The sequence below is a fragment of the Morone saxatilis genome, unplaced genomic scaffold (assembly GCF_004916995.1).
Source record: "Morone saxatilis isolate NCDOM2014 unplaced genomic scaffold, NCSU_SB_2.0 Contig10, whole genome shotgun sequence".
In the NCBI taxonomy this organism is placed as follows: domain Eukaryota; kingdom Metazoa; phylum Chordata; class Actinopteri; family Moronidae; genus Morone; species Morone saxatilis.
Window position 1 is genome coordinate 1536515 of NW_023339652.1, and position 12196 is coordinate 1548710.

At 42.0% G+C, this 12196-nt stretch overlaps 3 protein-coding genes across 3 annotated transcripts in view; all 3 read left to right on the forward strand.

The window, feature by feature from the left end:
* tnpo3 (transportin 3) overlaps positions 1 to 11684 on the forward strand; it is a gene marked incomplete at both ends in the record, with an annotated part of 18451 nt that extends 6767 nt beyond the window's left edge. Inside the window, 1 exon segment of the mRNA XM_035673859.1 lies at positions 11610 to 11684. Coding sequence (XP_035529752.1) covers positions 11610 to 11684 — 75 coding nt within the window.
* Positions 2403 to 8264, forward strand: irf5 (interferon regulatory factor 5). The gene is given in 10 exon segments (XM_035675822.1): positions 2403 to 2407; positions 2620 to 2788; positions 2790 to 2807; positions 4678 to 4864; positions 4999 to 5024; positions 5103 to 5130; positions 5628 to 6044; positions 6410 to 6799; positions 6869 to 6987; positions 7112 to 8264. Coding segments are annotated over 10 exon segments (1548 nt in total). The 3' UTR covers positions 7301 to 8264.
* Positions 11685 to 11820: 136 nt separating the features above from the next.
* The window catches only part of rpl18a (ribosomal protein L18a), a 2137-nt gene continuing 1761 nt past the window's right edge, over positions 11821 to 12196 (forward strand). The window contains exon 1 of the mRNA XM_035680516.1: positions 11821 to 11832. Within this exon, the coding sequence (XP_035536409.1) occupies positions 11821 to 11832 (12 nt within the window). The remainder of the gene's footprint in view (positions 11833 to 12196) is intronic.

Genomic DNA, 12196 nt, shown 5'->3' on the forward strand with positions numbered 1-12196 from the left:
GGTACAGGGAGATGGTCTCCTGAAGAGTCCCACATCAGAGGGAATGGTCTCTGCGGCACGCCAATCCACAGGCCAGGAGACTTTTAATCTGACTCTCTGCGGCAGGCCAATCAACAGGCAGGACTTTTAATCTGACTCTTCTGGCGGCAGCCAATCACAGGCCAGGAACTTTAATCTGGACTCTCTGCGGCAGGCCGAAGTCACAGGCCAGGAACTTTAATCTGGACTCTCTGCCGGCAGCCAATCACCAATCTTTAACAATAAATCATGTTTACTTTGTCGGTTGTTGTTGTGGTTTCGGTGGAGAGAAATGTTCCACAGATGGAAAATGTGCAGGATGTGTTGGAATATTGGTCCGTTACCGCAAAGCGGCCTGGGTTTCGAGTCCGGGTTTTTCCCACTTTAATTGGACTGTTTCTGAAATCTGATCAATAACCTGGAGTGGGCAGTCTGATGATTGATGTTGAGATCTGAAGAGGAGTCTCTGTGTCAGTAATACATTCACATGTAACTCTGTGTGTAATTATTGATCCTCCACAACTTTATGTATCAGCTGTTAAAAGTCAGATTATTGATTTCGAGTATGAGTGAATTATTGATGCAGGTGACGGTATGATTGATTTGATCAAACACCACAAGTGTTTCTACAGGAACGATGTTTCGTTTGTTACTCTCTTTCACTTCCCTGTCGTCTTTCTGCTCAGTTAATAAACCCAGAAGAAGAATCTGTGGTTTACTTTTATGTTCACTTGATGAAAGTCACTCCAGGACACAATCAGCTGTGAAGCTGCAGCTCCCCCGCTTAGGTCAGACTGAGATCATCTCTTGATAATAAACTGTTGTTTAAAGTGGGACTACAAAAATATTTAATGAAACTACAAACACTGTAATATTCCACAAAACAAACAAACAAACAAAACAACCAATCCACACACATAATACCATATCAGGTGTTCCCACTGATTTAGTGAACCTACTCGTCTGCATTATTTCACAGCAAGGAAGACGAAGCCACTGAGGTCAGGTCTTATGTTCTTTCTTCTACCACTGTAATAAACTGTAGTTTAAACACTGATGAACAGAGGGAGGGTTTATTGGAAAATGAAAACTTTTCAGTTAGATTAGTTCCGTCCTGGCAGCGGAAGGAAGTGCAGGGAGGTGAGAGGGAGAAAGGGGGGGAGGACCCTGAACTACTCTGCAAAAACGACCACAACAAGGGAAACCACCTGACACACCGTCACAATAAAAACTTATAATTGGACCAACATGAACAACCTAATTTTATTATCCTCCTTACCCTTATATTATACTATTATTGTTATTATTATTAAATTGTTAAAGATGATACAATTGTGGATAAATGAGGTAATGATGGTTATATATATGATATATATGATACACTTAAACATCAGTACAGAGCAGAGGCTATTTATATTTATACTGTAATATTTACTATTTCATACTGTGCAATATTTATATTTTACTGTAATATGGTATATTTATACTGGTAATATTTAGTATTTAAACGTGGTAAGTATTATATATTTATACTGTAATATTATATATTTATAAGTAATATTAATATTTAAACTGTTATTATTTATTATTTAATTACTGTCAATATTATATATTTATTACTGTAATATTTGTATTTTATAAGATGTGAATATTTACGTATTATACTGTATTATTTATATTTGATACTGTAATATTTATATTTATAATGTTAAATATTTATATTTATACTGTAATATTTTTTACCTATTTAAAACTGTGATATTTAATTTATACTGTAATTTTATATTTATAATGTACATATTTATATTTATACCTGTAATTATTATATTTGAAAGCTGTATTATTTTATATTTATAATGTAATTTTTAGGTGAAGTACTTTCTCCTTTACTTTTTTCTACTTTGTTCTTTTTTATTTTTGAAGGTTTTGAGTGACTGAGACTTTTATTTTGTTCTGCTCTGACAGGAAGTAGGTGCTCTCACGTGTCTCGGGTCTATCCGGATTCTGATTCTGAGTTGCGTGAAGGGGTTTCTGAGCGCTCCTTCCCGTATCGGCGGGCTGTTTGGTTTATTTGTTTGTTTGATTGTTTCGGTTTGTATTTGTTGTCTGTTGAGTCAGCCGATCTTGCTGGCTGTTTAACGGACCTCGGAGATAGTCACGGGCAGGACCTGGACGGGACCAGGTTGAGTCCATCATTAAAATCGCGAGCTGCATCACCAACACACACACACACACGCACGCAACGCACGGCAGCGGCTCTGACGTCTCGTCCAGGTCCTGGTCCCGGTCCAGGTCCCTGGCCCTGTCCAGGTTCCTGGTCCGGTCCGGTCCTGGGTCCCGGGTCCAGTCCAGGGTCCAGATCGTGGTCTTGAGATCTGGGGTCCATGACGTGAGTCAGCGATTCCCAGAAAGTTTTAAGGAAGCAAAACATGTTGAATTCAGAAACAGAGAACAAACATTCAGTACAGCAGACTGATTGATTAAGTGACTGATTGATTTATTGATTAACTGAGTGAAGTCACTTGCAGGATTGGTGTGGATCAATAATAATAATAATATATTGATCTCTCTGAATGTCACTGACATCATTGTGGATGTCAGGATTAAAATTGGCATCCAGCCCGGAGGGATCCGCCTGCAAGCCCTGTTGCTGGCTCAGGTGAACAGCGGCAGGTATCCTCGGTCTACGAGTGGCTCAGTCCAGGACCCACCGACTTTCCAGATCCCCTGGAAGGCCATGCTACACGCCACACGCCAACATCAGGACGAGGAAAAACACAATTTTCAAGGTCAGATTAATCCTCAGCAGCTCAACACTGACTCTGCCTCTGCAAACTGACCTCTGACCTCTGACAACTGACGCTCTGACTTGTGAACCTGGGAGGTGTGTTAGAACAGAAAATCATGGAGTTTAGAACAGTTTTGAACCAGTTTGGAAAAATTTGTAACAGTATTGGAAAAGTTTGGAACAGTTTGAAACGGTTTGGAAAAATTTGGAATCAGTTTGAGAACAGTTTGGAACAGTTTGGAACAGTTTGGAACGTTGAGGAAAGTTTTGGAACAGTTTGAGACCAGTCTGGAAACAGTTTTGAACAATGTGAGGCTTTTGGGAAAATTGGAACATTTGAGACCATGTGGAACTTGTTTTGGAAGAGTTGAAAAAGTTTGAAGACTGTTTGGAGCTGTTCGGTAACATTGTTTTGGGGTAAAATTTGCAACAGTTTGGGAAAATTTGGAACAGTTTGAGAGCAGTATTGGAACGGGTTTGAGACAGTTCTGGAACAGTTTTAGACAGTTTGGAACAGTTTTAGACAGTTTGGAACGGTTTGGAGACAGTTTGGAACAGTTTTAGACAGTTGGAACAGTTTCGAGACAGTTTGGGAACGGGTTTGAGACAGTTTGGACAGTTTGAGACAGTTTGGGAAAATTTGGAACAGTTTTAGAACAGTTTTGGAACAGTTTGAGACAGTTTTTGGAACAGTTTGAGGACAGTTTGGGAACAGTTTTGACAGTTTGAACGTTTTGAGACATGTTGTGGAACAGTTTTTAGACAGGTTTGGAACGGTTTTGAAGACAGTTTGGAAACAGTTTGGTAGACAGTTTGGAACAGTTTTAAGACAGTTTTAGACAGTTTGGAACAGTTTTAACGACAGTTATGGAAGCAGTTTGGAGACAGTTCTTTGGAACAGTTTGGAGAAAGTTTGGAACATTTTGAGACAGTCGTGAAACAGTTTTGAACAATGTGAGGCTTTTGGGAAAAATTTGGAAGCAGGTCTCGAGGACCAATGGTGGAACTGTTTGGAAGGTTGGAAAGAATTTGAGACTTGTTTGAGCTGTTGGTAACCTGTTTGGGTAAAATTTGCAAGCAGTTTGGAAAAATTTGGAACAGTTTGAGACAGTTTGGAACGCGTTTGAGACAGTTTGGAACAGTTTTAGACAGTTTGGAACAGTTTTAGACAGTTTTTGAACTGGTTTGAGACAGTTTGGACAGTTTAGACAGTTTGGAACAGTTTGGAGATCAGTTAGTGAACGTTTGAGACGTTTTTGGACAGTTTGAGTACATTTTTGGAAAATTTGGAACATTTTAGGACAGTTTGGAACAGTTTGAGACAGTTTGGAACAGTTTTTTAGGGACCAGTTTGGAACAGTTTAGACCAGTTTGGAACGGTTTGAGCACAGTTTGAACAGTTTTAGACAGTTTGGAACGGTTTTGAGACAGTTGGAACAGTTTTAGACAGTTTGGAACAGTTTTAGACAGTTTTAGAACAGTTTGGAACAGGTTTAGACAGTTTGGAACAGTTTGACAGGGTTTGTTATGGAACATTTTAGACAGTTTGGAACAGTTTGAGCCATTTGGAACTGTTTGGGAAAAATTTGGAACAGTTTGGAAAAATTTGGAAAGGTTTGAGACAGTCTGAAACAGTTTGAAACAGATTTGGTCCACTTCCTGTTTCAGCCTCACAGTTTCACTTCCTGTAAAACTGCAAATTGACTCCTCACTGAACTGTACTGATGATGTCACTTCCTCCTTCACTGCTTCTGCTTTTATGTTCACTGTTCACACTGTAGAGCCTGTTGCTATAGAAACATGTACGGCTGAGACAGGGAAACCGCTAGCTTAGCTTTGTTCTAAAACAAACCCTGCTCTGTGTCTTCCAGGCGTGGGCTCTGGAGACCGGTAAATACCAGGAAGGTGTGGACGAACCCGACCCCGCCAAGTGGAAAGCAAACCTTCGCTGTGCTCTGAACAAAAGCCGAGAGTTCCAGCTGAAGTACGACGGCACTAAAGAGACTCCGGTCCAACCGTATAAAATCTACGAGGTCTGTGAGCAGCCCGGGAACGCAGGTGGGGCACGCTGAGGTCATGACCTCTGTATGTGTGTACTCGTGTAACTCGTATTCATTCAAGCTTTTTCATCGTCCATTGAGTTCTTGGGAATTAACAAACTGATTAAAGATTTGATCTGGTTCCTGTTTCAGATGCTGTTGATGACGAGGATGAAGAGGTGAGCAATAAAACGTGTTAAAACACAAACGGCTGATGTTTTTATCTGCGGACTAACAACAACAATCTTTGTTCTCAGATGCCCAATCTGATGGAGCTCAGCATCAGTAAGTCGAAACTTTAGTTCACTTATTGATTTATTGCTCTCAAACTATTTGGAACCTGGAAGTTTCTGGTTCTGGTTCTGATTGTGTTTCACATCAGACGCCGCAAGACAAAGCTCTTTTTGTTCTGTTGGACCGATTTACAATCAATAAATAACAAAAGATTGACGTTATTGATCCACACTGGGGAAATAAATGAACAGAGTGATCAGAGAGTTAAAGACTGACTCCAGGCCACTTTCAGTACTGGACCAGAACCACTGAACCCAGCAGCACACAGGGATTGATAAGATTTCATTCATACCAATGCAATGATCAGTTCCTTTATTGATTCCAGACCGAGTAGAGACACTAATGTATATAAATGTATGTATGTATGTAATGTGTAAATGTGTATAATATATATCACTTCCACCAACCCAACAATACCTGAACCAGAACCAGACACAGGGCTGATAGTGACTCGGATGATGTAATATGATGATGTAATGTCTTATCAGACCCCAGGATCAGTGACCCCCCCTCCTACAGCCCCTTCACAGCCCCTTCAGAGGTGGATCAGTTCAGTCTGTCCAGCAATGGGACATTTGGACCTCCACATTTGATCCCCATACCCCTCCTTCCAGAACAAGACCTGCCCATGACCTCTGACCTGCCCATGACCTCTGACCTGCCCATGACCTCTGACCTGCCCCTGACCTCGGAGCTCCAGGCTCGGGGTGGGCTGTTGGATCAGAGGAGCTTCGTCCACCCTGCAGGACTCTCTAACGGACTCCAGGACTTGAATTCTCTGCCCCCCCAAGCTGTCTCTGCTCCCCCGCATCCGTCCCCAATGGAGGCTAGCAGCATGGGGGGCGTCCAGAACCAGGGAGACCCTCAAAACCACCAACCCTGCGACCTGCTGAGCAGCGTTCCACGTGAGTATGGCCTCTGACCTGTGGTTGTTGAGACCTAGCTTAGCACAAAAGCAGTAAGTAAAGGGGAGTCGGGTCCGTCACGTTCTGCAATCGGTTTCGCCTGGTCGCGAATCATCGATCTGAAGTGGACTCGAGTTGTGGGGGTTTTGGTAGTTTGAGTTCTCAGGTGTGACACAGTTTCACATTCAGCAGGTAGAAACCTGTTAAAGAGACTGGAGGATGATGTCACACCCACCTGTTGGCTCACAGTCAACTGGAACAGGTTCTGTGGTTCAACAGTTGGTTCTCCGCCCACTCTTGTTTAAATGGCCCTGGTCCTCTTGCCATAGTAACAGATATAATAACTGTTCTCTCTGTCGCCGTAGTAACAGATCTGGACCTAAAGTTCCAGTACCGGGGCCGGACGATGGGCTCTCTGTCCGTCAGTAACCCTCAGGGCTGCCGGTTGTACTACGGACACCTGGAGCCGACCCCGGAGCAGGTGGACCTGTTCGGACCCGTCAGCCTGCAGCAGGTACGGTTCCCGGGAACGTCTGACATTCAGAACCAGAAGCAGCGGTTCTACACCGATGCCTTGCTGGACGTGATGGACCGTGGCCTGATCCTGGAGATCTGGCAGCAGGACATCTACGCTGTCCGTCTCTGTCAGTGTAAGGTGTTCTGGTCTGGACCAGGCATTCCCGAACAGGGTCCACCGAACCCCATGGAGAGGGAAAAGAAGATCAAAGTGTTCAGCCTCAACGACTTCCTCCAAGGTGACTAATCAGCTGTTAGAACCCGAGTACAGGGTCAGATCCAGGTGTTACATGTTCTTCTGTCCACAGGGCTGATCCTGTTCCAGCGAGGGGAAGCTCAGAACCCGCCCCCCTTTGAGATCTACTTCTGCTTCGGGGAGGACTGGCCCGACAGGAAACCCAAAGAGAAGAAACTCATTATAGTGCAGGTCGGTTCATGTAACGTCTCCCATTGGTTTGTATATAATATCATAATAATAGACTAACAGTGGGTAACAAGGTTCCCTTGTGGATCTGATTGTCCAGTTTGAACCTGGTTCTTGTTGTCCTCAGGTGGTTCCTGTGGTAGCTCGGATCCTGACCGAGATGTTCTCTGGAGAACTCAGCTGGTCCACAGATAGCATCCGCCTGCAGATCTCCAACCCTGACGTGAAGGACCAAACGGTGGAGCAGTTCAAAGAGCTGCAGAGGCTCCTGCAGAACCAGCACATCCAGGGACCCTGGAACCCCAACGTCCCCTGAACACCAGGAACCTGATAGGAGGACTGCATCATCATCATCATCATCATCATAATCATCATTGGCAGCAGCTCCGGGACTCGCAGAGGTTCAGGAGATCCTGAGACAAACAGCGAATCCACATCCTGTTGAGATTTGTACTGAACTAGTCCTTTAATGAACCCTGCAGTCCAGGTTCAGGTCCACGATGCTGATTGTGTATATATACTGTATATGTATATAAACTTGCAGTATACTGTATACATACATATACTGTATATATACAGTATACTGAAAGTTAAAGCAGCAACAGGGAATATTCATTGTGAGTAGACTATGGCGCCCCCTGTGGACAGAAGCGGTACTGTTTCCTATAAAACGATGTAACATATTTCTTCTGTAAACAGCGGCGAGGTAATGTGAGATCAATGATGTTTTTATAACCGAAGTTTAAACGTAACCATACAACTAACAGCCGGTTTGCTGTAAAACCGGCGCCAGAATAGGACGACGGGACATTCAAGGGGTTGTGGTGACCATAAGCTGGTGAAGCATCCATCGGTAGCGACCACGTCATGCTAGCTTGTGAGGGAATAATAAAATAATTAACAGGTTAAATAACGCTCCAAAGTTAGGCTAAATATTGGTGATGGAAAAACTGGCATGGCTGTTTTCAAAGGGATCCACTGACCTCTGACCGGGTTCTATGGTTACCCACAAGTCTCCCCTTTACAGACACTTTGTGCGCTTTTTGTATTCAGTATAAATTTGTGTACTTGATTATTTCTGCTCCATAAACGGTACAGGAATTTCATAAAACAAAGTCTTTAATACTGATCTCACACTGTCCTCTGACCTTTTAACTTCTGATGCATTTAATGACCACAAATACATCAGTGTGTCTGTAAACTGTTTGACATCATTTCAGTTACTTTCAGTGAGTGTATTCAGGATTTCAATAAACGCCGCTGCAGTATTCTTTCATACATCAGCTGTTTTTACATCATTATTTAAATTCACTGTAAGTCTCTGAAGGACCTGATCACAACATCCTGTCCAGAGTCCAGATCCTGTGATGACTTCAAGGCTCCCTTGTTTCTTTCTCAAATGCCAATATTTACAGTTTATCAGTTTTATTTCAGTGAACTGAATCTCTTCAGACGTCCGTAAACATGATTCATCATAATGAAAATACTCAATCAGTTGCAGCTATTTCCATATTTAGATGTTAATGTTTCCTGTAGCGCCCCCATCAGAACGAACTGTTGAATATTCACAGATAATCAAAGTTTTAGTATCTTTTATGAAAAGTTCCAAACAAATCTGTTTCTGCGTTGATTCAAGATTTCAGAGACTGGTCTGGACTCTCAGCTGGTTCAGGTCTGAGTATCGGGTGACAAACATAAACCAGTTTAACCAGAACTCCCAGTTGACAGGGTCTCCCACACAAAGGATGGAGCTACAGTGATGACATCACATTACCCAGAGGGCAGCAGTGACATCAGCTGTGTCATATTACTGAATGAAGCACATACTCGATTGGTTCAAGACTTCCTGCAGTTCGACAGGAAGGTGAACTTTAAAGGGACTCTATGAATGATAATTGATTAAAAACCAGCATCCATCCTCCAGTGTGACTGAATTTGGGTTTTGACTGTTTTATGACAATATGATTATGGGTGATTAATCAATAACATCACTGGCAGATGAAATAATAATGAAGTTAATTGTTAAAAGCAGTCCACATCGTGTACAGCTGGTATTAGAACACTCCGGTGATCTGATCACAAGTGGACAGCTTTAAGTACATCAGTTTACATGCATTCGCAGTCTTTTGGACAGATTTATAAAACCTCACGTACGTCTGTTCCCCTCATTCATCTCAATCATGCTTCTGACCTTTCCCACAATTCACTGGAAATGGCTTGAAACACACCCCCAGCCAGACCTGCCTGATCTGCATGTGAAGGATCAGCATTTAGATACGTTTTGAGGAGAATCGACGAAGCAAATGAAGCAGCACAATTTTACTAAAATGTGTTATATTTTGAACTTGAACTAACGGTCTCTAGCAATATTTACCGAGCCGTTTATCGGTCTCTCACACCTCAATAATACAGGATAATGTCTATTTTTGTTAAAGATCATGTATTTATTTCCTTATTTATATAAAGATTATTGTAATAATTATTATGCAGTGACAAACATTGACTGAAGACAGAAGGAAAGACACCAGTAAGCAGTCTCACCACGCCTGGGTTTTTATACATCTGGAAACATGGCGTGGAAAGTGGCGCGAGTGGCACTTTTCGTGTGTACATGTGATTTATACATCTGACCTCTGCGCTCACTTCCTCGCACTATATGCAAATAAACATTGTTAGAGGGCTGTACCCTGTCAACGTCCATTATTACTGTCCTTACACTGGCTTTAGTCTCTTAGCGCTGTCAGCAGCCCTGCAGGAGAGACGCTCTGTGGTGCATTGTGGGATTTTATAACAACTTTATGAGCAGGACGCACATTTTTACTTTTTTTCAACTGTGTGTAAATCTGATGTTTCATCTCACAGATGACGAAGAAAGACAAGCCACAGAAAGTAAAAGTGTGCGTCACTCCTGTCGCGGGGCTGCTGGAGGGCTGTCAGCCCGAGAGTGCCTCACACTGGACACCAGTAGAGGAGGTTGGACCGCCATCTGTTATCCAACACACTGGGATATAATTTAATGTATAACGTTATTTACAAGAAGGCCCAATTAATTAATATGTCGCAGACAGCGTTTCACAAAGTTCATAAAGTTTCTTTCTGCGATTTTTTGGGTGATATTGTGGTTAATAGTTCAGAGGTCAAATCAGCTGAAACAAACATCTGCGGCTGATCTCTGCAGATAAAAGAGCTCAAACACACAATCTGCATTACAGTGAACCAATCAGACAGCGTGTTTCTGTGACCCAGGACTCATCAGCGTTTACACTACAAAGGATATGTGGTCACATGCGTCCCAGGTCACCTCAGGAAGTGGTTTGATTGATCTGATCACAATTCGTCTCTGCGGTCGTTCACACTGTATTTAGAACTGTCCACTTGTCTAATACCAGCTGGAAACAGAAGTATGAAAACATTAATGGTTGTAGAGTCCAGAGACGAACGCCTTCCACAGTCGTTTAACTAGACCACAATCTCCGCTCACGTTCGCCGTCCTGTACGAACTCTCCACAGAAACAGCCTCCACACGCGGCTCACCTGCTGCTCTGAACTGTGGGTGAAAAAATCCAAAACAAGAGACACAGAAAGAGGCGGAGCAGCTGCTGACGGACAACTTCAGTAACGTCTCAAACAGGAAGATTTAAACACTAAAACAGACGTTGTTGTTGATTCAGTTGTTTTTTTTATTGTTTACAACAAGGCTACATCACCGATGATGTCATGGTGTCAGTCTCTCTGTCTCATTACCCAGAGTTCACTCTGTCTCACTTTGTGGAAAAACAACTAAAATTCAACCAAAGTTAAAAAGGTCAAAGGTGACGCCAAATCCTCCAGCATTAAGCCTCCACAGGCAGCCGCTCAGCCAAGAGCATCATGGGAAATCTTTTGGCTCTTTGTATGGCACGGACAAAAAACATCACGACCAAAGTCCCAAAAATAAATCTTCTCTTAAAAACTGTTGACCAGGCACGTCCTACGATTGATTACCGATGAAGATCCAACAGGACTGATCCACATCAGTTCACTTAGTGAACTCCTCCAAAGTCCTGACCCGCCCACCTGCTGGACCCGACCCCGCCCACCTGACACCTGCTGCAGGTGAGGTCAGGTGAGGTCAGGGGTCGGGGTGGAGGACTCAGTCTGTCCAATCAGTCTTCACTCTGTCAGTCCATCAGAGCGATTCGTCTTGTTTCACATTCAAAGTCCCTCCTCCACCTTCATCATCTTCATCTCGTCCCTTTGGATCCTCGTCTGCAGTCGCAGCTTTTTGCCGTCACCTCTGAATGTTGGTCAACAAAAGATTTAACCTGAAGGAGAAGAAAACAACAACAAGTTAGTGTTGACGCAGAGTATCATTATTCTTCCTCTGTATTTTATTCCGTCATCAATCTGCTAGTTTACAGGGTTTGTTCTGTATTTTTCAAAATATCCTATGAATTTACATTTAATGTAAAATGTGAACAATCTGTAACTGTAAATAATCATAAATGAAACACTAGAAAAGCTTAAAATATATTTGCTAATCTGTCATCTTTTCAGACATTTACTGTTTATTTAATCAAAGTCAAAGACACACGTTGGTATGAGTTTGGTTTCTGTATTGATGTTTGTGTTTCTTCTTCTTCTAGTGCTGAGGAGTGTAAACAGGTGTGTTGGGCCATCAGAGGTTCACCAGATTGTTCCGATAGCTGCCACGTTCACCCCACCAGGTAACTATTAACACCGGACTGTTAAAGTTTAGCTGGGGGCGCAAAAAAAGACTGTATAACAGAAAATACATTTTTTTTTGCTTTAATTTTACATTTAATGATTAAAGATATTTACACTGTAAACAATTAAATGAGCTATAAAGTACAGATAACACTGCTATAATACAAATAATTGGCTAAAACTTACAGAAGAGTTCTGTTATTATTTTAGTTTTTTTATTTAATCAGATTTAAGTTTTACAACTGTAATAAGAAAATCTTAGCTGTGAAAATTACATTAATTTTTGCTGTTTTCATTGATAAAAACTGTATTTGGACAGTTTACCAATGCTTATCACCTGATAAACTACATGTATCAACGTTTTTGTTCTGAAAACTTCCATAATTATACAAGATATCTGTCAATTAACAAACAAATCCATGTTTTACTGTGGGTCACTAATTTTTATATCATTTTAGAAATGTATTAACAGTATTAAACTTGAATTTAACAGTTAAATCTATTA